The sequence below is a fragment of the Anolis carolinensis genome, chromosome 1, assembly GCF_035594765.1.
Source record: "Anolis carolinensis isolate JA03-04 chromosome 1, rAnoCar3.1.pri, whole genome shotgun sequence".
Classification (NCBI taxonomy): domain Eukaryota; kingdom Metazoa; phylum Chordata; class Lepidosauria; order Squamata; family Dactyloidae; genus Anolis; species Anolis carolinensis.
Window position 1 is genome coordinate 72,448,888 of NC_085841.1, and position 24,610 is coordinate 72,473,497.

A 24,610-nucleotide genomic window follows, 5' to 3' on the forward strand; every position below is an offset into this window, starting at 1 on the left:
ATTATATTATATTATATTATATTAAAGATCATATTTAATTGGTCTGTGTATTTTCCTCATTTTTGTTAGTCTGATTCTAAATTGCCTGGTCTATACTGACCATATAATACAGCATTAAGTTGCCTTTTGTCCCTTCTTTTGGGGAAATACGATATAAATAAAATGATGGTTGGGTTGATTTGCCCTAGCAGAAAGCACCTTAATTTACATTAGACAAGGCTAGCAAAATACATTAAATAACTTATTTCCTTGTTGGGCTCTCTAGCAATTCAGCAATCACAGCCCGCCTTGCCTGTAGAAGGGAGTCACTTCAAAGACGAGTTAAAATGGCGTCGCTGAAGCCATGCCTTTCTGCCGGAGGAAGTGTCTTGGCATATAAAAGCTGCCTTGGTAAAGGCATAGCTAGCAAAAACTAAACTTGTACGCATGTGCTGAAAAGCAAGTTCCCTCGTTCGGTTTAAATCTCAAGTACAAACTCCCCCCTCCAAAAAAAATTCTAAGAATTTCAGTTTAATACCGTTCTATAATATTGTATACTTTTATTACATGTGTTGGTGGGCTTGTTTTATATTATACTATATTTCTTTTCAATTTCATCTGGATAATTTGTTTCTCAGTGGTGTATATTTTGTTGCTGTTTCCCTCTGTATGTGTTTTTGTGTGTGTTTATATTTGTGTTGTGTATGTATTTCTATCAAAGTATGTATGTTTGTTTGCTTGTACCACAAAGGTTGTTGCCAGATGAAGTGGCCTTCTATGACATCACTGGAACTGTTGTTGCCAAGTGATTAATTGGCTGTTGCCAGGTGAAGTGTCTTCTGTGATGGCACTGAGTTATCTGTCGCTTGGTGAAGTGGCCTTCTTTGATGGCACAGGAACTACTATTGTTAAGTGATGAATTGGCTGTGACCAGGTGAAGTGGCCTTCTGTGATGTCGCTGGAACTGCCGTTGCTAAGTGTTGAATTGGCTGTAGCCAGGTGAAGTGGCCTTCTGTGATGTCGCTGGATTGTCTGTTGCCAGATGAAGTGGCCTTTCTTGATGGCACTGGAACTGCTGTTGCCAAGTGATGAACTGGCTGCTGCCAGATGAAGTGGCCTTCCTTGATGGCACTGGAACTGCTGTTGCCAAGTGATGAATCAGCTGTTTCCAGGTGAAGTGGCCTTTTCAGTGATGTCACTGGATGGCTGTTGCCAGGTGAAGTGGCCTTATTTGATGGCACTGAAACTGTCATTGCTAAGTGATGAATCAGCTGCTGCCAGGTGAAGTGGCCTGTGATGTCATTGGAACTGCCATTGTTAAGTGATGACTTGGCTGTTGCCAGGTGAAGTGGCCTTCTGTGATGTCATTGGATTGGCTGTTGCTAAATGATGTTTTGGCTGTTGCTAGGTGAAGTGGTCCTCTGTAATGACAGCAAAAATTAACCCTTAGGTCAATATTAAATTTTTGAAAGCTCATTCTTACTGTATGCATTTTTATAATATACCTGAGTTTTACAATTGAACTGTATGGTATTATATTTCATTACTGTTTCCCTCGAAGTGTTTGTGTGTGTGTATGTTCAAACACACACAACATACATTTACACACATATACAAGAAAGAACCAATTTTGGGAGGTGCCAACATTTATGCTTTCCAAGATCATCTCGGGTGCCACACTGTAGAGCGGATCCAGCTTGGCCCCACTTTTGACTCAGTGCGATGGGGTTCTGGGAATTGTAGTTTTGTGTGGCCTTTCTGGAGCCTTCTTTGCCGAGGAGGACTGGTTCCCCGCCAAACTACGGATCCCAGGCTCCCACAGCACCGAGCAGTGTTTGTGGCTTCCCTGTAGTTTGGACTTCATTTCCCAGAATTCCTGCTCCTTGGACAGACTGGCAAAGGCTTCTGGGAGTTGAAGTTCCAAGCGGCTGAGGGGGAAAAGCGAGAAGGAGGGAGGCGGTGTTACTGTGTGTTTGCTTCCTCTCTCCACCTCCTTCGCGTCTCCATCCGGGGAAGGAGGAAAGGGCGCCACTCTGGGCCGTTCCGGAGGCATGGACCCGGTCGCCCCCGAAACCCAGGGCGAGGAGGCAGAGCGGCGGAGGCTCTTCCTCGTGAAAGGTCCCCGGCCATTGTTTTTGCGGGAGGGAAAAGCAGGGTTCATCCACAGCAGGCCTGGGCCAACTTGGGCCCTCCCTCCAGGTGTTTTGGACTCAACTCCCACCATTCCTCACAGCCTCAGGCCCCTTCCTTTCCCCCCTCAGCCGCTTAAGCGGCTGAGGGGGAAAAGGAAAGGGCCTGAGGCTGTGAGGAATGGTGGGAGTTGAAGTCCAAAACACCTGGAGGGAAGGCCCAAGTTTGCCTGTCCCTGATCCACACTGTAGAATGGATGCAATTTGACCCTATCTGAACTGCCAGGACTCAAATGTTGTGGGATTTGGGGAATTTGTAGTTGTGCAAGCTAGCTTCTTCACCTTCTCTGCCAAAGAGTGCTGGTGCCTCACCAAACTATAACTCCCCGGATCCCATAGCAATGAGTCATGGAAGTTAAAGTGGTGTCAGGCTGCATTTCAGTTGCCAAGACATTTTTCATATGACAGCTCGCAGTACTGTCCAATCCCCACATCTGCCAGGGATGCATACAGGCCCTATTGAAACTAATGATTTCTGGAGAAGCGTACCACCGAATTGTGCTGGTGTAAAGAATGCCTGCAAAGAACCATTTTAAGGTGCTCCAGTGCAAACCTTATCGTCAACACCTAGCAGATAAAATGAGTTTCAATGGCACAATGGGTTGAACCCTTGTGCCAGCTGGACTGCTGACCTGAAGGTTGCCGGTTCAAATTTGCAAGATGGGGTGAGCTCTCGTTTGTCAGCTCTAGCTTGCGGGGACATGAGAAGCCTCCCAGCAACACACCCGGGCATCCCCTGGGCCACGTCTCTGTAGATGGCCGATTCTCTCACACTAGAAACGAACGACTTGCAGTATGTTCTCAAGTTGCTTCTGACATGACAAAAAAAATCCTAGCAGATACATGATATGAAATTGTTCAGGACAACCTGGAAAATGAGTTTTCAGGCATGAGTAACTCAAAATTGTTGGTATTGGTCTTGTGAATATAGGGGTCATACTGTATTTAGTACTCAGTTAAAAAAACCTGTGCATTCGTTCAAAAGGGAGGAATAGTGTGTGTGTGGGTTGCTTTAATGATGGCAAGCTGTACAGGACCAGGCACTTATTATGTTCTTGCCCAGGATTTGCTTACTATTATTATTACTATTACCATTATTATTGGATCTACAAAAGGACCACCAAACGCAGCGCCCGAACATGAAGCAAGGAACATGAAAGGCACTGCAGACTAAGTCAGCTATAGCAGAGCACTTGATGAACCAACCTGGACACAGCTTATTATTTGAAAACTACTATGTCAAACTACACAGAGAAGTCATTGAAATCCACAAGCATGTGGACAATTTCATCAGAAAGGAGGAAACCATGAAAATGAATAAAATCTGGCTCCCAGTATTTAAAAAAACACTAAAATCAGGACAGCAAATAAAAACAATACTCAAAAAATAGGGGAATTCCATATAGGAAACAATCAGGGGCAGCTAACACCCCCCCCCCCCAACAAAGGATTCCCCCAGGCAGTAAGCAGCCAGACCTTGAAGCTGCAAGGATATTCAATGCTAATCAAGGTGATCAATTGCAACATTCATACCTGCTTCAATCAGGCAAGAGTTCTTTCTCCCACCCTGGACATTCCACAGATATATAACCCCCCCTTGCCTAATTTTAAACAGACCTCAAAACCTCTGAGGATGCTTGCTATAGATGTGGGCAAAACCTCAGGAGAGAATGCTTCTGGAACATGGTCTTACAGTCCGAAAAATTCACAGCAACCCATTATTATTTGTCTTTTCTCTCAGGACAGAGACCCAAAGTTGCCCACAACTTTAAAAATCAAATAATTGTAAAAACCTATGATATATGTGCCCGTATTCCATCATATAATAGTTGCCACCGCATAACAGTCTCATCCCCATTTTGGGCTGATTTTCCCTTGCTTCCTTCTTTCTATGGGCCCTTCCATATAACTCAGAATATCAAGGCAGAAAATCCCACAATATCTGCTTTGACCTGGGTTATCTGAGTCCACACTGCCATATATTCAAGGCTGAAAATGTGAGATTTCTTAAGGGGTTTTTGAAGACAAGGCTGTTTAAAAACTACAAAATGGAGGTCTCTGAAGTTCCACTCTTCTCTCCTTCCTACTTCTTCCAAGATCGTAGCAGTTTACGAAACCTGGAATGGAGTTCTTTGGGGAAAGGAGGAAGGAAGATCCAAGTTCCACAAACCTCCATTTCAGGTTATGGAAACTTTCTTACGGCCTCAGAGGAAGGAGAAAGCAGAGAAGAGTGGAGCTTCAGAGACCTCAGTTTATAGTTTTTAAATTACCTTCGGGAAAGGAGGGAAAATCGGCCCCAAATGGCTCTGCAGTTTCAAACAAACAAACAGAAATAGAGCTGTTTGTTTGAGACTGGATCATCCCTCCACCCATTTTGGAGGTAAGGCATTTAGAGAAACCGGAGAATAAAGGCAGATTTTTTTTCCTTGCATAATAATTGCACTTCACCCTTTTTTAAAAAGTGGGGGAGTGTAACTATTACACAGTAAAATATGGCATATTAAAATAGAATTATATGTTTGAATTATTAAAATAATTCAGTTAAAACCTCATTAAAGCAATAAATAAAAACTTAAAACCAGTTCAATAGTATAGATGGGTCATACTTTGAGCAGTCATATGACTGAGTTTACAGAGCAGGTCAGACATTGAAGATGCCTCTGTAATCTCAACAAACTGTACTAGCAATCCTTAATTTTAAATAATGACATAACTGCTTGGTCTACTCTTCAGGCCATGAACCCATTAATTTCTTTTTACTTACAACAGTAGTTCTCAACCTGTGGGTCCCCAGATGTTTTGGCTTTCAACTCTCAGAAATCCTAACAGCTGGTAAACTGGCTGGGATTTCTGGGAGTTGTAGGCCAAAACACCTGGGAACCCACAGGTTGAGAACCACTGACTTACAATAAAAGATCTATAACTTGTTTCATGTTTACTGTTTTCTCTATATTGGCAGGTGGTCTGTTTCTTACTACAGTCGCTACTGCAGGAATTCTAGCAGGTTTTGGTACAACGCTTTCCATGGCAAAAAAGAAAAACCCCAACTGGTTTAATAAGGTTAGTTTCAAAAAATGTTTAAAAAATGCATCTCCATCATGGTGTTGTTTTCTAGTTGCTAATGAGGAAACATACCTTGGACAAAAGAGGTTCTTAAAAAAACCCAGCCAAAATCATTGGGCAGAGTAGATTAAAATCACTGTATTGTGTGATTTTTTTAAAAAGTTGAAAATCAGATTTTAATTTTAAAAAATCAATCATGGCAAACAACCTGGTATAAAAATGGAATCTGAATTTATTATAAGTGGGCATGTTGTTACTATGGAGACAACAAGATAATGTTCCTGTTTTTCACATTAGATACACTTGTCATGGATTTTGTTGTTATTTAAATATACAGAAGTGTCTTAAGTTAATAAAAGAAATCATGCTTTGTATAGATGGCAAGTAGCATATGACTCAAATCCCTTCTCTAAAATAGTTCCTTCACTTCCCCTTCATCAATTAGATCTTTTCTTCTGTACTAAAGAACTGGGTAAACTCCAAAGTTTTTTTTCTAGTTATTTGTTCATCACTTGATGGTTTAAATAAGTTTTGCATACATCATATGATACATTTTCCTGTAAACAATGGCTTATCTGAATATTATTTGCCCCAGAGGAATTATTTCATGTGCTAACTCTCTTGAATGAATAAACCCAAATCAGCTCTTAAGTTATTGCTTTTTGAAGGCTTTCATTCTTTACGCAACATTTTGAACAAAATGCCCATTTTATATCTCCCTAAAAACTCACAGCGTTTTTGTCATAGCAGAATACAAAATAAGTATCATAGCTTCATGTGTCTGTCTTGGCTTATTTTATGTAGCAAAATTAACCATGGATATTTTGAGTACTGATGTGAAGATTCATCAGTCCTCTTTGGCAGAGAAGCTTTAAAGGCCCTGTAAAGCTACAGCTCCCAGGATTCCTTAGCATTGAGTCACAGCAGTTAAAGTGGTGTCAAACTGCATTCATTTTGCAGTGTAGTTGAACCCCTAGTGTGCTAAAGCAGACCCTCTCCCAAAATATTGGATTTCAACTAAGACTGTCAGGTTCAAATATAGCGGACTGATAGCAAACCAGTCATATGGTTTGTATTAATCAGCGCAACCCCTTAATTACCTTTCTGTTTTAGGATTCATAAATAATACTGGCCTGCACACATTTTGGTGCCTCAAATGTTAGCCCTATTTCTGGGTATATTTGTTCTGATTCCAAAAATGGACCAGTACAGCACATAGGCCATATACCAATTGTCACCTGCTTGCCCATCAGAAACCATGATAACCATATCTAAGAAACTAGAGCTGATGCAGTCTATCCAATACAGTTTTCTGAATCAGTGCTTCAAATAACCCAAGGATCAGGTCTAAAAACCAAGACACCAAGAATTGTTTGGTTGGGCTGTGTAATCATTTAAAGGTCCAGTATAGTGCTGTGTATCAAAAAGGAAACTAATACGAACAAGATCATTTTGTCTTTTCCTTTCCTTTCCTTTTTATCTTACCTTTCTCCTTGCCAAATAAATAAAGACAAAAACAAATTACACTAGTGGAGGCACTTGCCATTAAGGGTCCTAATCTGGGGTTGGAGGCGTGTCAATGGCTCCTGGATGGGGTTGCACTCCCCCTGAAAGACTGTGTTCGCAGCTTGGGACCTAAATGTGCACACACTGGTAACCTCAAGGTTGGATGTCTGCAATGTGCTTTACATTGGGCTACTTTTGTACCAAGTTCGGAAACTCCAGTTGGTTCAGAATACAGCAGCCAGATTGGTTACAGGAACATTCAGGAGTGAGTATATTACACCCATACTAAAGTCACTCTACTGGCTGCCAATTAGTTTCTGGGTAAAGTATAAAGTGTTGCTTTTGACCTTTAAAGCCCTACGTGGTTTGGGCTTTAAAGGTCAAGGTTACCTAGAATCATAGAATAGTAGAGTTGGAAGAGACCTCATGGGCCATCCAGTCCAACCCCCTGCTAAGAAGCAGGAAATCGCATTCAAAGCACCCCCGACAGATGGCCATCCAGCCTCTGCTTAAAAGCCTCCAAAGAAGGATCCTCCACCATGGCCCAGGGGAGAGAGTTCCACTGTCGAACAGCTCTCACAGTGAGGAAGTTCTTCCTGATGTTTAGGTGGAATCTCCTTTCCTGTAGTTTGAAGCCATTGTTCCGTGTCCTAGTCTGCAGGGCAGCAGAAAACAAGCTTGCTCCCTCCTCCCTATGACCTCCCTTCACGTATTTGTACATGGCTATCATGTCTCCTCTCAGCCTTTTCTTCTGCAGGCTAAACATGCCCAGCTCTTTAAGCCGCTCCTCATAGGGCTTGTTCTCCAGACCCTTAATCATTTTAGTCGCCCTCCTCTGGACGCTTTCCAGCTTGTCAACATCTCCCTTCAACTGCGGTGCCCAGAATTGGACACAGTATTCCAGGTGTGGTCTGACCAAGGCAGAATAGAGGGGGAGCATGACTTCCCTGGATCTAGACGCTATTCCCCTATTGATGCAGGCCAGAATCCCGTTGGCTTTTTTAGCTGTGGCATCACATTGTTGGCTCATGTTTAACTTGTTGTCCACGACGACTCCAAGGTCTTTTTTGCACACACTGCTGTCAAGCCTGGCGTCCCGCATTCTGTATCTTTGATTTCCATTTTTTCTGCCGAAGTGAAGTATCTTGCATTTGTCCCTGTTGAACTTCATTTTGTTAGTTTCGGCCCATCTCTCTAGTCTGTCAAGATCGTTTTGAATTCTACTCCTGTCTTCTGGAGTGTACAGGATCGCCTTCTTCCATACAGTCTGCCCGAACACTGAAGTTCTCTTGGGGAGCAGCTAGTCCAACCAGCCAGCACCCAACTAGCAACCTTCACCCAGAGGACCTTTTCTTCAGTTGCCCCAAGACTGGAACACCCTGCCAGAAGAGATTTGACAGTTAGATCAGATGTCAGAATTTAAAACCATCTAAAAACCTATCTCTTCTGGCAGGCCTACCCAGTCAATTTTTAACTATGAATTTTGAATTGTTCCAAATATTTTGATATGTATATTTTACATAAATATGTTTTAAGATATGCAGTTTATTTAATTTTTAAATTGTTATTCATATTGATGTTTATTCCACTTTATTAAACCAATGACCCTTCCAGGGTGTGGTGGCTACGGCTGCTTTGCCAGAGAGTGGTCCATCCCTTGCTTTGCGTGCCTTAGGATGGGGCTCACTTTACGCCTGGTGCGGAGTAGGACTCATCAGTTTTGCTGTCTGGAAGGTTTTGGGTGTTCACAGTGTAAGTACCATGGTTTCACTTCACAAATTAATGGCCTTTTAGAAATGCCAGAAAGCATATGAACTTTCGTACGAGTGCTTACAAGATCCAGTGACATATGTTTTCAATGGTTGGCCTATGCTTTGTAATGTTTTAATTTATTAACACATTTAAAACTGTTTCAGCATAATTTGTGGGATTTTAATAGCATGAGTACTTTTATACCAAGCAATACTCCATGGTCATTCAATATCCTTAACAGGGCAGAGACTTATTTTTAGGAAGGGAGCTGTTGTTATAAAAACAAGGAGAATTGTGTGGGAAAGCAATTGCAGAGATGCCATCCATAGATTTAATTGGAGCTCTTGGAAAGGCCTTAGTTACATCAGAGTGCCATCTGGTGGCAGGAGAGGGAATGAACCAGGCTTTGCATGTTTTTTAAAAAGACACCCTATTAAGGATATCTTAATTTTACTTCCTGCACTGTTAGGTTTCGATGCACCTTTTCTTTGATATTAATAGGAGAGTTGGCAAACGCTTATAATATCCCACATTCATGTAATGTGTAGTGTGTAGCAGATACTACATTCATAGTCTAATTATGGCATTTTCTTTTTGAAGATTGTTTCAGATATTATAAGCAAAACTGTCAGAACCCTGCTACTAGAGCCTGGATGTGGCTCTGAGTTTCAGGGTCACTGACATTGATAAGACACCTGCGTCCCAGGACTCGGAGGAGAAACGGCTGATGGACTTGGCGGGGAATTTGCGCGGGGTTTTACTGAGCGGGAAGAGACTGTTCAAATGAGGGGGAGGGTATATAAAGGAGGGTTGGCCGGAGCCTCCCATTCTTGGCTTTTCTGATGTTCATGTTTCCTACAGTAAAAGTTTCTGGTGATATCACAGAGAGTCTTGTGTGTTCATTCAGGAGCGGCTGTGGTGAGCTGACACTAAGCCAAGAATACGGACACCATCCCGCTGTAGCGGTGAGGTGTAACATGCAAGTGGAGGATGAAGAGCTCTTGGGCGCCGGAGGAGGAAGGTCGGAAAGGGCCACTCCCGAGACGGACGCTGAGTTCCACCAGCTGGCGGCCCTGGCGTCATCCACCGCTTATGCCCAGCCAAATGGGGTAACCCAGAGGCGCGGAGTGGTGCGGGGAGATAGCACCGGAGGAGAGGAAGGTTCACCTTCCCCAGGCCCGCAAAAGATGGTGTTTCTGGAGGAGAGGATGTCGGCGATGGAGACCACCCTGGCAGTGATGTCGAGGGCGATGGAGCGCCTGGCGGTTTTGGCGGAGCCGGAGCGAGGAAGGGAACTCCGGGCTAGCTCAATGTGGGACGTGAGCATGGGAAGCAGCCAGGGCTTTGCAGACCTCCCAGCACCGAAGGGAAGGGAAATGCGAAAGGAGCCCGGTGCCCGGCCCAAGATCCAAACGAGCCTGACGCGGGTGGAGGAGAGTGACGACGAAGGGGAAAAGCCTCCGAGAATCCCGGCTACGCTCCCAACTGAGACCCTGGTGCCCCTGGCGAATGCCGGGCGTGGCACAGGACAAAGGGAAGCAGCAGCGGGGCCCACTGGCCCGCAAGGGGGCTTGCGACGGGCGGAGGATTGGGGATTGCCACCACAGGGACCCCTACCGAGACGAGAGGAACTAAGGATCGAGTTTGGGGGAGAGTCCTCTGAACTGGATTTTTTCCTGACCACGGTGAGGGGCTATATGGAGGACAATGCCCACACTTTCAGAACGGAATCCAGCCGGGTACGGGCCATTGGTGCAGTGTTGAAGAGGGGAGCGGCCAGCTGGTACGTTCAACTACACGCGCGGCGCGACCCATGTCTGGGGTCACTCCGACGCTTTATGGGGGCCCTGGAGACCCGTTTCCGAGATCCACTGGAGCAGATCCGGGCGAGGGAGAAGTTGAAGACCGTCTCCCAGGGGCAGAGGTCGGTATCTGAGTATGCGGAGGAGTTCCAATGCCTCGCTGAAAAGGTGCCGGAATGGTCTGCAGTGACAAAGATAGAACTCTTCAAAGAGGGGCTCAGGCGGGAGATCCTCTCCTGGGCGGTGCATCGTGATGAGCCTGACACACTGCGCGGATGGATTCAGCTGGCGGGGCGCGTCGAGACATCGCTGGCTCAGGCGAGGAGGCACCGAGGAGGGCTACAGCAGCGGCCGCAGATGAAAGAGGGGAGCCGGAAGGAGGGATCAACCCCAGCCGGGAGGAGAACGGAGCCGCCAGGGAACGTGAGCACCAGCAGGAGGGGCTGCTTCGTGTGCGGCCGTTTGGGCCACAGGGCTGCCGAGTGCTGGCAGAGAAAAGGGGAAGGCGGAGGCCCGCCCAAACCAAGAGCCGTGGCAGGGAAACGCGCCGAGGAAGAACCACCGATGAGGCACCACTCGGGGGGGTTGGTAAGTCAGGACAAAGCCATGATAGTGGTCCCCATTCAGCTGGAAAGTGGCAGCAAACAAGCAACCTGCAAAGCATTTGTGGATTGTGGATGTTCCAGGAACATCATCTCCCCTGAATTAGCCGAGGGATTGGGATGCGAAAGAACGAACCTAGAATCCCCAATAGCTTTTTCGCAGTTGGACGGATCCACAGCATCGGGATCATTAGCTAAGTACAGTGCCGAAGATGTAAAGTGTAAGATAGGGAGTTGGGAAGGAAAGGTGTCATTTGTGATATCACAAATAGCCAGCTATAATGTTATACTAGGCATGCCATGGCTGGGGCAGGCCAACCCGCAAATCAACTGGGAGGATAAGAGCATGATCTTCAGGATGAAGTTGGAAGAAGGGAGCCAGGAAGTGGAGAGAGAGCCGGAGAAAAGGGGGGAGGAAGACTCTATCAGGATAGCAGAACTGGCAGATAAATTACCCCCAGAGTATCGGGATTTTGTGGACGTATTTGATGAGAAGGAAGCAGACAGTTTCCCACCGAAGCGGAGAGTTGAAGTGAAGATAGAGCTAGTCCCAGGAGCAGAGCTTCCTAAGGCAAAAATATACCCAATGTCGGCTAGGGAAAAGGAGGAACTGAGAAAATACATTGATAAAAACCTAGCGAGGGGTTTCATAGAGCCTTCAAATTCCCCTCTAGGGGCGCCTGTGTTGTTCAGGCGCAAAAAGGACCAAACGCTGAGGCTCTGCATTGACTACAGGGGCCTGAATGCAATCAGTTCTGGAAATAAATACCCCCTACCTTTAGTGAAGGACTTGATCGCCCAATTATCGGAGGGACAGATATTCACTAAATTGGACTTAATTGAAGCATACCATAAATTGCAGATTAAACCAGAGGACAGGTGGAAGACGGCCTTCTCCTGTGCATTCGGATTATTCAATTATCGTGTGCTCCCTTTCGGTTTGTGCGGCGGAGGCGCCGCGTTCATGCAATTAATCAACGAAGTGTTGCATCCATTGTTGTACAAGGGAGTCTTTGTTTTTTTAGATGACATATTGTTAGTATCTCGGACTAAGGAGCAACACGTAGAACTAGTCAGGGAAGTCCTGCAAAAGTTGAGAGAAGCAAAACTGTATGCGAAGCTTGCCAAGTGCGAGTTCAATAAAGACCAGATAGACTTTCTGGGGTATAGGATTTCCTCCCAGGGAGTGGCGATGGACCCTGCGAAGGTAGAAGACGTGAGGGGGTGGGAAGCCCCCAAAACACGGAAGCAGCTGCAATCCTTCCTAGGGTTCGCAAACTTCTATAGAACATTTATCAAGGACTTTGCGCGCCTCACTTTGCCACTAACGGATTTGTTAAAGACTAAAGGTAGGGGAGAAACAGCCAAAGTGAAGGCCCCAGGGGCCAAACTGACCTGGACAATAGAATGCCAGGAAGCTTTCGAAGCCCTTAAAAAGCGTTTTACGGAGGAGCCTGTCCTACAGCACCCTGATATGTCTAAAGCCTTTGTATTACATTGCGATGCGTCAGACCGGGCATATGGGGCAGTTCTGCTACAGAAAGACGAGGGGGGGAACCTGAAGCCATGTGGCTATCTGTCAAAAAAGTTTAGTGATACCGAAAAAAACTGGCCGATTTGGGAGAGAGAAGCCTTAGCGATTCTAAAAGCACTAGAGTGCTGGAGACACTTCCTGGAAGGAAGTGGAACACCGTTTGAGGTGTGGACTGACCATAGAAATTTACAGTATCTAAGATCCCCTCGTAAACTATCAGCGAAGCAAATTAGATGGGCCCAATATTTCAGCCGTTTTGATTTCAGACTCAGATTCTTCCAGGGGAAACATAATATACTCGCTGACGCTCTCTCTCGGATGCCTCAGCACGGGGGAGGAATTCAGGAATCTGAAGGGAGTATTTTTCTTGATAAGCAATGGGGCCTGGCAGTACTAACTCGAGCACAAGCGGCCAAAGAAAACAAACGTACTGCCATTTCCACGGGGGGAGGAGAAATATGGGAGGAAGAGTTGAAGCGAGCGTATGGAATGGACAAATGGTTACAAACAAACAAAGAAAAGGGAGAATTGTGTGGGGATTTGGTGTTTGTAAATAAGAAATTGTATATTCCTGAATGTTTAAGACGAGAAATGTTAAGGAAGTACCATGATAACAAGGGTGCGGGTCATCTAGGCCCCACCAGGACTATTAAACTGTTGGCCAAACAATGCTGGTGGCCCGGAATGAGGAAAGACGCCAGGGGGTACGTCACGCAGTGTGAATTATGCGCAGAGGGAAAAACACCACCGGGGAAGCCCCAGGGGCTATTGCAGAAGGTGGTAGAGCCCATGAGGCCATGGGAATGCGTAGCCATGGATTTTGTAGGCGAACTACCCCCCAGCAGAGGCCACAGATACATTTGGACAATATTGGACTTATTCTCAAAACAGGCACACTTTGTGGCTCTGCCAAAACTTCCTTCAGCTGAAAAACTTGCTGATTTGTATGTGAAGCACGTATATCGCCTACATGGGTGTCCCGACAAGATAATTAGTGACCGGGGAGTCCAATTTACTGCAAAATTTTGGGGAAAATTCTTACAGCTGTTAGGAGCAGAAAGGAACCTGAGCTCGGCCTTTCATCCCGCGACCAACGGGGGGGTCGAACGTACCCAACAGACACTGTGCCAATTCTTAAGGATGTACACCAATTATAGACAGGATGATTGGGCGGACCTTCTTCCGTTTGCTGAGATGGCTTTTAACGGGGCCGTACATTCGGCCACAGGTCGTGCCCCATTCGAAATAGTATACGGACAGGAGGTGGCGCCTTTCCCCAGGCTACCCGAGTGGAAGGAAGGGGAGGGCCAGACCGACGAGGAATGGCCGGCCAAAATCAAGCAAGGGTGGCGAACCGTGGTAGAGGCATTGCGGGAAACACAAAAGAAGTACAAGCTCTTTGCGGATCGTAGGCGCCGAGAGGGGGACAAATTGGGCGAAGGAGATCTGGTTTGGCTGAGCACAAAAAACCTGAAATTGGGGTTCCCATCCAAGAAATTGGCTCCACGCTATATAGGGCCATTCAGGGTAGCAAAAAGAATAAACGAAGTGACCTATGAGCTGAGGCTACCAAAGGACCTAGGAAAGGTACACCCGGTATTCCATTGCAGCCTGTTAAAAAAGTATAAAGGAACTCTGGACAGCGGAGAACAATAGTTGTGTTTAATCTTTTCCTTCCAGGACGAAGGGGAGGAGGACGCCATGTCAGAACCCTGCTACTAGAGCCTGGATGTGGCTCTGAGTTTCAGGGTCACTGACATTGATAAGACACCTGCGTCCCAGGACTCGGAGGAGAAACGGCTGATGGACTTGGCGGGGAATTTGCGCGGGGTTTTACTGAGCGGGAAGAGACTGTTCAAATGAGGGGGAGGGTATATAAAGGAGGGTTGGCCGGAGCCTCCCATTCTTGGCTTTTCTGATGTTCATGTTTCCTACAGTAAAAGTTTCTGGTGATATCACAGAGAGTCTTGTGTGTTCATTCAGGAGCGGCTGTGGTGAGCTGACACAAAACCATTTGCATGGACTCCTAAAATTGCAGTATGTGCACATGGTTTTTTTGCTATGTATGATATGCATTTACTGGAGTGTCTATCATTCTTCGCTGTATTGTACACAAATGTGAATTGTTATTAGGTAAGCTGTAAAATGGCCTCATTCAGAAGAGCCTCTTAGATGCTTCTGTGTTATGCCCCTTAGTATTTTAGCTTATGTACAAATAAAAGAGATGAGATACTTAACTAATGTCCACGCATCCTGGCCCCATTGCAGCAGAATACAGTAGGCTTTTTGTTTTTGTTTAAAAGGATCATTATATTAAAGTCTAAATAAATCCTGTGTTGCTAGAATCAGAATAAAAATTGTAGCCACTGTGTGATCTGAGCTCTTTTCCTTCTGGCATGTTATCTATTTTCCTTGTTTAAATTTTATCTGCTTCAGCCCTTTAGTTTATTCATAACTATGTATTCGATCATATTTGGGAAAGGGTTGTTAGGCTCAACAAAGAGCACATTTTATAAAAAATGAAAGAGAGTGTGTGAGAGAGATGTACAACACTATCGTCCTTGTGTCTTGAGTCAGCAGATGAGGGAAAGTATTTTGTGTTGGAGTCTTCCTCAACCCAGAATAATCATAAGATAATTGCAAATATCCCCATGAATCAGTTATTTCAAAGGAGCCTATTTGATGATCATAACATCTGTGCTAGTTTTAATTCCAGTTGCCATGCAAATAACTCAATTATGTGAGCAAATAAAAGAACAAACCCCACTGGATTGAAATGTGTAGTAATTGTATTATAACAGTTATAGCTAAATTTTTGAAATGTACTTTTAGCCAGAGGTAAAAGGAAATGCATCTGTTATGTTTAATTAAATCTGCAATTGCAGCATTTCCCAACTATGGAAACATATATTTTGTCTATTTGCTGCTCCTATTTTTTCTTGTTTCTAAAAAGGAAGCTTTTGTATTTTTATAATTTCATAGTAATCCATGGTGATTGATAAGCAAAACAAATTGAGTAAAAAAAAAAGCTCTTGTGCCCAGGGCGTCCTCCATAAATCAAAGATGTTATCACTTCAGAAAGCAGATTCTGTTTCTTGTTTCATGGCAAGGATGAGTCATATAATATTTATGCTTTAAACAAAACAAAACAGAAAATACTTTTAGTGTTGCATATGTAGTTGATGAATGCATTCCCTCCTCTCTCCCCTCAAATACTGTGGGCAGAGATCCTGGACCCTTATCTTCTTCATGGTATTGTTCCTAATTACTTTGTTTTGCTCATATGTTAACCTTTAAAAGTGCTAAGAACAAAGCACTATTGTGTACTTTCATTCTGTGTAATTAAAACTGAGGCTAATAATTAAGTTTGCTTGTTTGGGATATTTATATCACTGCCAAGCTTGGTAAAACAAGAGCAAAATTTGTTGCTGTTATGTGCCTTCACCTCATGGGGCTTTCTTGGCAAAGGGAAACTGTAAGTTAACCAGGGATTCGAACCCTGATCTCCAGAGCTATAGGCCAAAACTGAAATTGTTACAATATGTTGGTTCACGAAGCAAAATTTATAGCATCTGAAAAACAGTGCATAAAACAATAAAACATCACCATTTTGAAAAGCCTGTCAGGGAGAAAAAGAGAATTAATCTGTTGACAAGGAGGAAGGCAATTCTGGCCCCTTAGAAAGGAAATTACAGGCCCAAGGGGGAGACACTGAGAAGCCTTCTCTTGTGTCCCCAGCAACTCTGTGATGGTGGTGGGGCTGAGGGAAGGGCTCTCTTGTGGATCTTAGGGCCCAGACAGGCTCTTATAGGGAGATACGATCTTCCACATGGCATGGACCTGACAGAAGTACTCTTCTGTCTCGCCTCACTGGTATGGAGGAACACATGGAGGCCCTGTTTTACAGTGGTCCCACTCCTTCCTGAAGGGGCAAACCCATAAGGTGGTGCTGGGGGATTCCGTTGGCCTGTGGGGACTCTGAGGGCTCCCCCCAATACAGTTCAACATAAACAAGAAACTGCTAGGAGCAGTCATATGGAATTTGGGAGTGTGGTACTGAAATGGAAAGCTTTATTTTATTGGTGATTTTTGCCTATGTTATTTAATGTTAATTCAGAGATAAAGGTGGGCAGGAGTTAGCTACTGATGATTGGCCATGTGTCACAATGGTAACGTAGCTGCTTCGGTAGAAATGTAACCATTTCTAAGCTAGTGAAAGGGGCGGAGCTAGCTGGAGGAAAATAGGAGGGACTGTTTTAAAGAAAAGAGTTCAGTTAGGCTTTGGGTTTCTAGTGAGAAAGAGCTGAGGAAAAGGAATATTGTAGAGACAAAGTTTCAGTCAAGTTGTTAATGTTAAAGAATGAAAGATATTGTCTATATTGTGTACAAGTGAAACTGAAGAAGTAAAACATTGCAACAAGTTACGATCTTTGGACTAAAGAAACCATAAATAAATAATTCTTTGTTTTAAATAAAGAAAGTGTTTCTGAGTGGTGAATTGCTCTACTTAGAGTCAGCAGAAGATTTGTCTCACATACTTCCCCTCAGTGTCACATCATATCGTACATGCACAAGTACAGACTCAAGGGTTTATAGCTGGCAGTGGCTGGGATCCTGAAAGAAGGATTGCCCCCTGCTATAGTGGGATTTGAGAGATCCCATATTAAAATAAAGGCGTGGCAAAGGTGTGGGATATTAAGAAGAAGATTCCCTCAGCCTAAATGTAAAAAGGGCTTTGGGTTGGGTGTCCCACATTTAATGGTGGCAGTGGTTGGGATCTTGAAAAGAGATTTCCCCCTGCCTGTTTGAGAAGCCACTCATGTGCCTTGTTTTTGTTTTTGAAGCGACCCTTGCCGGTACCATCTCTTTGGCCATGACAAATCTCCTTTTGCCTGTCTTCAATTTCTAATTGTAACCTGCCTCCCCTTGAGGTGGGGTACAACATGGTTAAAATATATAGGTAAAGGTTTTCCATTGACTATAAGTCTAGTTGTGTCCAACTCTGGAGGGTGGTGCTCATCTCCATTTCTAAGCTGAAGAGCTGGCATTGTCCGTAGACATCTCCAAGGTCATGTGGCTGGCATGACTGCATGAAGCGCCATTACTTTCCCATCAAAGCGGTACTTATTGATCTACTCACATTTGCATGTTTTCGAACAGCTAGGTTGGCAGAAGCTGGGGCTAAGAGCAGGAGCTCATCCTGCTCCCCAGATTCGAACAGCCGACCTTTCGGTCAGCAAGTTCCACGGCTTAGCGATTTTACCCACTGGGGGCATAGATAATAGATAAAAACGCTAGACTATATATATAGAGAAAGAGACAGACAGACAGACAGACAGACATAAACATGAAAATCATTCATACCAATAAAATGCAAGTTTAGATTCACAGGTTAAAATTTATTTTGTAGACCTGCCAGAAGAGATAGGTCTTAAATTTTGAGTGCTGGTTTAGCTGTTGAATCTTATCTGGGAGGTCATTCCACAGTCTATGGGCAGCCAATGCAAAAGTCTTCTGGGTGACACTTGCCAATTGAGGAAGGCTGGATATAACTCAAATAAATAAACTTACTAACCCCATACCAGGTGTGAATGCAGCTCCCAGCAGTCTTCCCCAGCTATGCTGGTTAGAGCTGTTGGGAGCTGCATCTTGAACAACATCTGGAGGTCCATACATTCCTTGCTTTGCCTAGTTTCTTGTGCTATGTTGCTTCTAGATGCTATTTTTGCTCAGCCCATCTCTCGTATTGCAAGTCGCTTGGGCAGAGAGAAGATTGCTTGAAGCAAGAGAGAGCAGTGAGGCAGGACATGGTGTACTCTCTTCCTTCCCACTGCTTTTATGTTAAAAAAAATCCCCTGCAAATAAAGCAGATGTATGTGTGTGAAGTATCTGCCCCATCATACTTATTTTCCTGTTAGATCTTTGACACTTAGACTAATAACTAGAATAATGCTTTTCTCTGGGGCCATTAAAGATAGCTTGTTTTGTAATATTCAGTTGGTATTCTTGCATGCTCTAATAGTTGAGGTGATAGTGATCATGTCTGACATTTCCAGGAGCAGGGAGTGAGTGGGTGAGGCTATATCATCAACAGCATCTCCTTGTAATTCTTTCATCAAGTCCAAGGCTTGCAAATTTAGCCCTAAACTTCATCCGGTATAGAAAAAAAAATCAGTCTGTTTTTAACTGGCAGGTAGAAGTTTGGATCCTAAAAATCTAATCTCTTTTCACAGGGGAGTAAAAATGTAAGTCATTCTTAGTATCACAAGCGTGTTGTACTGGCACATCATGTTGGTGCTCCAGAATTAGAGCTAATTTCATAATGTTGGTATGCTTCAGTTAATGAAGTAGATATATAGGGGTTCCTAAACAGCTTAAAAGATTGCTACTTTAAAATGTTTCAGCAAACATTTTATTCAAAAATTTATCAGTGTGCACTTTTGAAATTGCGAGTCCTCCGTAATATAGGGACATGTTGAATTAAGGACAAATTGAAACAGTTGAAATGTATCTTTTTAGCTTGCAAATGCAAAACTAAACGCTAGATGGTGTTGAACTGACAGAGAAAAAAGCATACTGAGTAGACTCAGGGTGCATGTCTACACTGTAGAATTGATGCAGTTTGATACCATTTAAGTGATATAAAATCATGGGAGTCGTGGCTGTAAAAGGCCTTTGGTCTTTTCTCTCAGTGAGTGCTGCTGCCTCAGCAAACCACAAACTGTGGGATTCCATAGCATTGAGCCATGGCAGTTAAAGTGGTGTCAGGCTGCATTATTTCTGCAGTTTAGAGAGAAAAAACCCAGCATCCTGAGTTGACTGAAGTGGCAGGGAGGAAAGCAGAACACGGTCAAAACTGTAGTACTGTGTTATAATTTAGATCTGTCAAAACGGCAGAACATTGAAAATCAAATTGTCACTAAGGGGGGATGCCTTTAAACCACCCAGATAAGTAAGTTTTGCCTAAGTAAATAAAAACATTTGGAATCTTTTATATACATCTTGAGGGAGCTAAGATGGTATAGTGTAGGCATAGGCAAACTTCAGTTGTCCAGGTGTTTTGTAATGTTCATTACAAAACTCCCACAATTCCTAACAGCCTACCTCTTAAAGATTTCCAAATTCAATGATGTCTACCTTTCCTCCCCCCGTCCCCTTTTATTCGTATAACATATCATTGCAACAATATGAATGAGAGCAGTTCTCCGTTGAAAGACTGGGGCTAAGTCACTGAAGGAAGCCAAGATCATTGCCATTTTAAAACCTGGCAAAGATGCCTCCAGTGCCAGGAACTACCGACCAATCTCCCTCTTATGTCATCTATATAAAGTCTATGAGAGGATGCTATTAAATCGATTAGGATCTGTCATCGAACCTAAGCTTATTGCACAACAAGCAGATTTCAGACCAGGGAAAAACTGTACAGGTCAAATTCTTCATCTGACTGAGCATATCTAGGAAGGCTATGAGAAAGGCTGCATTACGGGAACAGTTTTTGTGGACCTTACGGCAGCCTATGACATGGTGCTACATAGAAAAATGCTGCATAAAGTCTACCATATCACCCGGGACTTTGACTTTACAAAAACTGTCCAGACCCTCCTGGAAAACCACAACTTCTATGTGGAGCTTCAGGGCAGGAAAAGTAGATGGATGAGGCAAAAGAATGGTTTACCCCAAGGCAGTGTTCTTGCACTGACCTTGTTTAACATCTTCACCAATGATCAGCCACTACCACCACTCACAAAGAGCTTTATATATGCTGATGACCTTGGCCTAACAACACAAGCGAAAGATTTTGAAACAGTTGAAAGCCAACTCACTAATGCCTTGAAAGATCTCTCCAGCTACTACAAAGATAACCACCTGAAGCCTAGTGTGTGCTTTCCACTTACGTAATCATGAAGCCAACAGGAAACTGAAAGTTACCTGGGAAGGCCAAGAGCTCGAACACTGTTTCCATCCTAAATATCTTGGTGTCACCTTAGATGGAACACTAACATATAGAAAACACTGCATGAACACCAATCACAAAGTAGCTGCACACAATAACATCCTGCGGAAACTGATGGGCAGTGCATGGGGTGCAGACCACAATTAATAAGAACATCAGCCCTGTCCTTGTCTTTCTCAACTGCTGAGTACGCTTGTCCTGTCTGGCACGCCTGTCCATGTGAAGCAGGTGGACATATCTCTGAACGAAACATGTAGAATAATCACATGATGCCTTAAACCTAAACCTGTTGATAAACTCTTTAAGCTAGCTAGCATTGCCCCCCCCCCCCCCCGGATGTGCGACGGGAAGTTGCTGCTAACGGTGAGAGAAATAAGATTGAACATTGTGAAAGCCACCCACTGCATGACTATCAGCCTCCTCCCAGTAGACTCAAGTCAAGGAGGAGCTACATCAGAACCACCACTCCTCTTGATGTTCCTCCAGCAACAGCAAGGGTGTCCCTCTGGGCAGCTAAATCAGGCAATCCCAACTGGATGGCCCCCCATGAGGGTCTGCCTCCATAGGCAAACCAAGAATGGGCAACTTGGAAGTCCCTAAATAGACTGAGAAGTGGAGTGGGCAGATCAAAAGACAACCTGACAAGATGGCACTACCTGAAGGAATCCTCCACCTTGTGTGACTGTGGAACAGAACAAACAACTCCACATATGTATGCTTGCCCACAATGCCCTGCCTCATGCACGGAGGAGGAGTTGTTCAAAGCTACGCACAATGCGATTGCTGCTGCCCGCTTTTGGTCTAAAACTATTTAGCTGTTTGTGATTTTTTTATTTTATCGCTTTTAAACTTATGTATTATGCAATGCTTTTGACATGAAATAAATAAAACCAAACTGAATCTAAAATTGTCCAAAAACTGATTCGTAACCCTTTTGGTACTAATGTTGGAGACTGGTCCCTCCTCAAGAGGTCTCTGGACAAGCCAAAAAAGGTTGGGAACCACTACTCTAAAGCCTTTGAAATAATAAGCTACATTTTCAGAGACTTCATTATCTGAATTTCTAGAAATATTTCAAAGTCCTTAAAAAAACATGTAGTCCCAGATAGTTCTATTTTAAGAAATGCCTTCTCCTATGAAGTTAGATATTGGTTGAGGGAATCTTCTTGCCCTTTTCTGCACAATCCATGTGCCATGTTCAAACAGTTAATACACTCAGAAGTGTATTCTCAGGGTATTCTCTTAGAGGAGGATTGTGGAAAGCATAATTCATGAGCCACTTGCAGCCCTCCCGGACTGTTTTTAATGGGCCAAAATGCATCACAGTTCATCAGTTTGGGTTAATCAGATGTGGAATATATTTACGTAAAAATAGTTTTAGTTCATACTTTATTCTGGTTTTTATCACTTCAACACACATTTTAAATTCTTGTTATGTACTTCAAATTGTAGGGAATAGAAACTGAAACAATTCAGTTAGGAAAGATTAACTAGAAGACTCTTACATAGAATTTTACAGGATAAAAGGGACATTTGTGTGTGTTGTATTTGTATGGAGTGGTTTTAACATTCCAGTAGCTGGGTTAGTTGAAACCGATACACAAATGTTCTGCAAGAGGATCATCTTCATGTATCTGTTGTCAGCAGTGTACATTTAAAATGCAATGTGGAATGAAATCTGTTTTTATGGCCTTTATTTTTGTCTACAGATATAGGACCATTAGGTTATGATGAGAAAATAACTGTAATCTTTAACTGTTATGGATTATCTGACATTGCAAGGATTGCTGATACCAGTTTTAGGTCAAAATGATTGATAGCTTGGAGAGAACAATTGCTATTTTTGTCCAAATGTTTCAGCACGCAAAAAGCACAAGGCCAGTGATTTCCCCTTTTAGGCAGCGCGATTGAAATAAAATAAAAACTTTACAGAGTTTCTTTCAGGGATCGAATGGGTTGAGATACGAAGTCAAGAGTTGTGTGTTACAAATATTATATTCCAGACATAGTGAAAAAGCAAGAGAATAGGAAGATAATCAATTCATACGAAATATGGTGCTGGGGGCAAGATATTGTTATTATTACTTACTTTATTTATACTCTGCCTTTCTCCCAGTAGAGACTTAAGGTGACTAACATATTTTGGTCATTGTTTTAAAAGTGCAATACAAAAACTGAAAAACAATTAAATAAAACAACATGGATTAAAGTAAAATACAATAAACATAGCATTTAAAACTCACAATCTCTCCCCCCCCCCCACACACACACTTCCCCAGCAGCGTGCCCTTTACTCTTCCCCAAATGCCTGTAGGCAGAAGAAGTTCTTGACCTGCTTGCCTCCATGTGGATACCATGAATTGCTAAGAAGACAAATAAATGTGTCCTAAAACAAATGAAGCCTGAACACTCCTTGGAAGCCAAGATGACTCAACTGAGGCTGTTGTATTGTGGCATATCTTGGGAAGACATGACTCACTTAGAAAAGCAGTAATGTTAAGTAGGGTAGAAATAGGGTAGAAGGCCACATTCTAGGTGGAGAGACTGAAATCAAGGAAACCACAACCAGTTGATTTGGAAGTCTCTTGTTCATGAGTTCACTATATTTGAAGTTGACTTGATGGCAGTCAACAACAACAAATGCCAAGGAGCACGATGTTGAGGCATCAGGGTGGAGATTATTGCCAATCCCAAGAGCCCCTTACCCTTTCACTTCCTTCTGCTGTCACTGTGAGTGAACAGAGTCTGAAGTGAGGAGAAGCAACAGCTCATGCTGGCCTCACTCTCTTCCTCTAGGTAGTTGTGTGGATTGGACCTGGAAGATGACAGATGATAATACCAATGTTAAGAGAGCACTGTTTGAGGTTCAGACCCAAATTTTCCCGTAAAATTATGACCCAGTAGTGATAGGTTCCATAAGGCAGAGTGGGAATCCATGGCTTCTGGATGAAATTGGTCTTTAATCCAAGCAACTCTACACATCATGGCCAGTGGTTGGATGATGGGAGTTTTGTGCTGTAATTAAACATAGGAGTATGTAATGGGCTCCGTACTTTCCCTCTATCTCTATCTCTTATGAATGTTTAAATCACAGCTATCTTTAGCCACAGTAATCTGCCTTGATAGTTACCATTTTTATTGTTAATGTGCCTTTAGGCTGACCTTTGATTTATGGTGACCCCATCACAGAGTTTTCTTGTCAAGATTTGTTCAGAGAAAGTTTACTATTGCCTACTTCTTAGGCTGCAATTACTATAGTTAATGCTAATCAGATTTCCCTATAACTAGGATTTATAAAACTAGTTCAAGTCCCGATTTTGAAATCTGATCTCGAAGTCAATCATGGTTAGCCTGAAAGCAAATGCAATGTGGCATAACAGTGAGAAGACATATAGCATATCCCATTGAATGGAAGTATATTCTGAATTTAGTCAAATTGCACATAGAGAAATTTTAATCTTTTGAAATTGCAGATAAGTTAAATACACAAAAATGTCAGCTTTCATTGAATGTGTGTGAGAAAAAAAGAAACTGAGTCAAAATCTCTTCCACACATCATAGTCTGTTTTGTTAGATAATAGTAAACTTATTTTTAGATTATTTCTGCTATTGCAGTCTTGAAACAGTATGGGTATTTATATGAATTTTTGGGTACATGGAAAAAAGTATAGTAGAACAAAATGGCAATAATCAGAAAACATTGACTTCTTAGATGTTTCCAAGTTTCCCTTGTCTGCTTCAATGGGTGGGGGGCTTTGTTTAAGCTCAAGTTATAGTGTCTCTGATGTGATGGTGGTAAAATTTATTTCTTTTCCCTCCTTTATAGATGAATGAATTTCGGAACAAAATGCAGTTGATATTCCCAACGATTCCAAAAAATGCAGAACAGCCTTTTGAATGGGAGGACATTCTAAAATCAAAGTGAATGGCACATTGAAGAGCTCTGAACATTTACAAATTCTAGAAGAGTTAAATTCATGCAGAATTGTCACCCTTCAAGGCATGGAGAAGAAAGAAGATAATCGTTCACAATGCAATCTGGCATTAATTTGGTAGACTATGAGTAAAATTTTGTTGGATTATTGCTACTACCTCAGGTGATGGCACATTTTGATAAAGCCAGACATGTGGATGAGGAAATTGTGTGAAGTGAGCTTGATATTTATCAATAAAACCAAAAGACAAATCTCAGTGGTATACATCAACAATAAAATAAATACTAATGCAAA

At 43.1% G+C, this 24,610-nt stretch overlaps 1 protein-coding gene across 1 annotated transcript; it reads left to right on the plus strand.

Annotated features, from left to right (window-relative positions):
• Window positions 1-1,940: 1,940 nt before the first annotated feature.
• Window positions 1,941-24,610, plus strand: tmem242 (transmembrane protein 242). Its single transcript, XM_003215795.4, has 4 exons — window positions 1,941-2,097; window positions 5,128-5,228; window positions 8,352-8,489; window positions 24,208-24,610. The coding sequence occupies exons 1-4, from the start codon at window positions 2,031-2,033 to the stop codon at window positions 24,304-24,306; spliced, it is 405 nt and encodes a 134-aa protein (XP_003215843.1). The 5' UTR covers window positions 1,941-2,030; the 3' UTR covers window positions 24,307-24,610.

Bases quoted from the DNA above. Each gene is read 5' to 3' on its own strand.
- tmem242 (XM_003215795.4), top strand. From the start codon at position 2,031: ATGGACCCGGTCGCCCCCGAAACCCAGGGCGAGGAGGCAGAGCGGCGG. The intron at 5,229-8,351 runs GTTAGTTTCAAA...TGACCCTTCCAG, and splicing joins ACCCCAACTGGTTTAATAAG to GGTGTGGTGGCTACGGCTGC. The intron at 8,490-24,207 runs GTAAGTACCATG...CCTCCTTTATAG, and splicing joins AGGTTTTGGGTGTTCACAGT to ATGAATGAATTTCGGAACAA.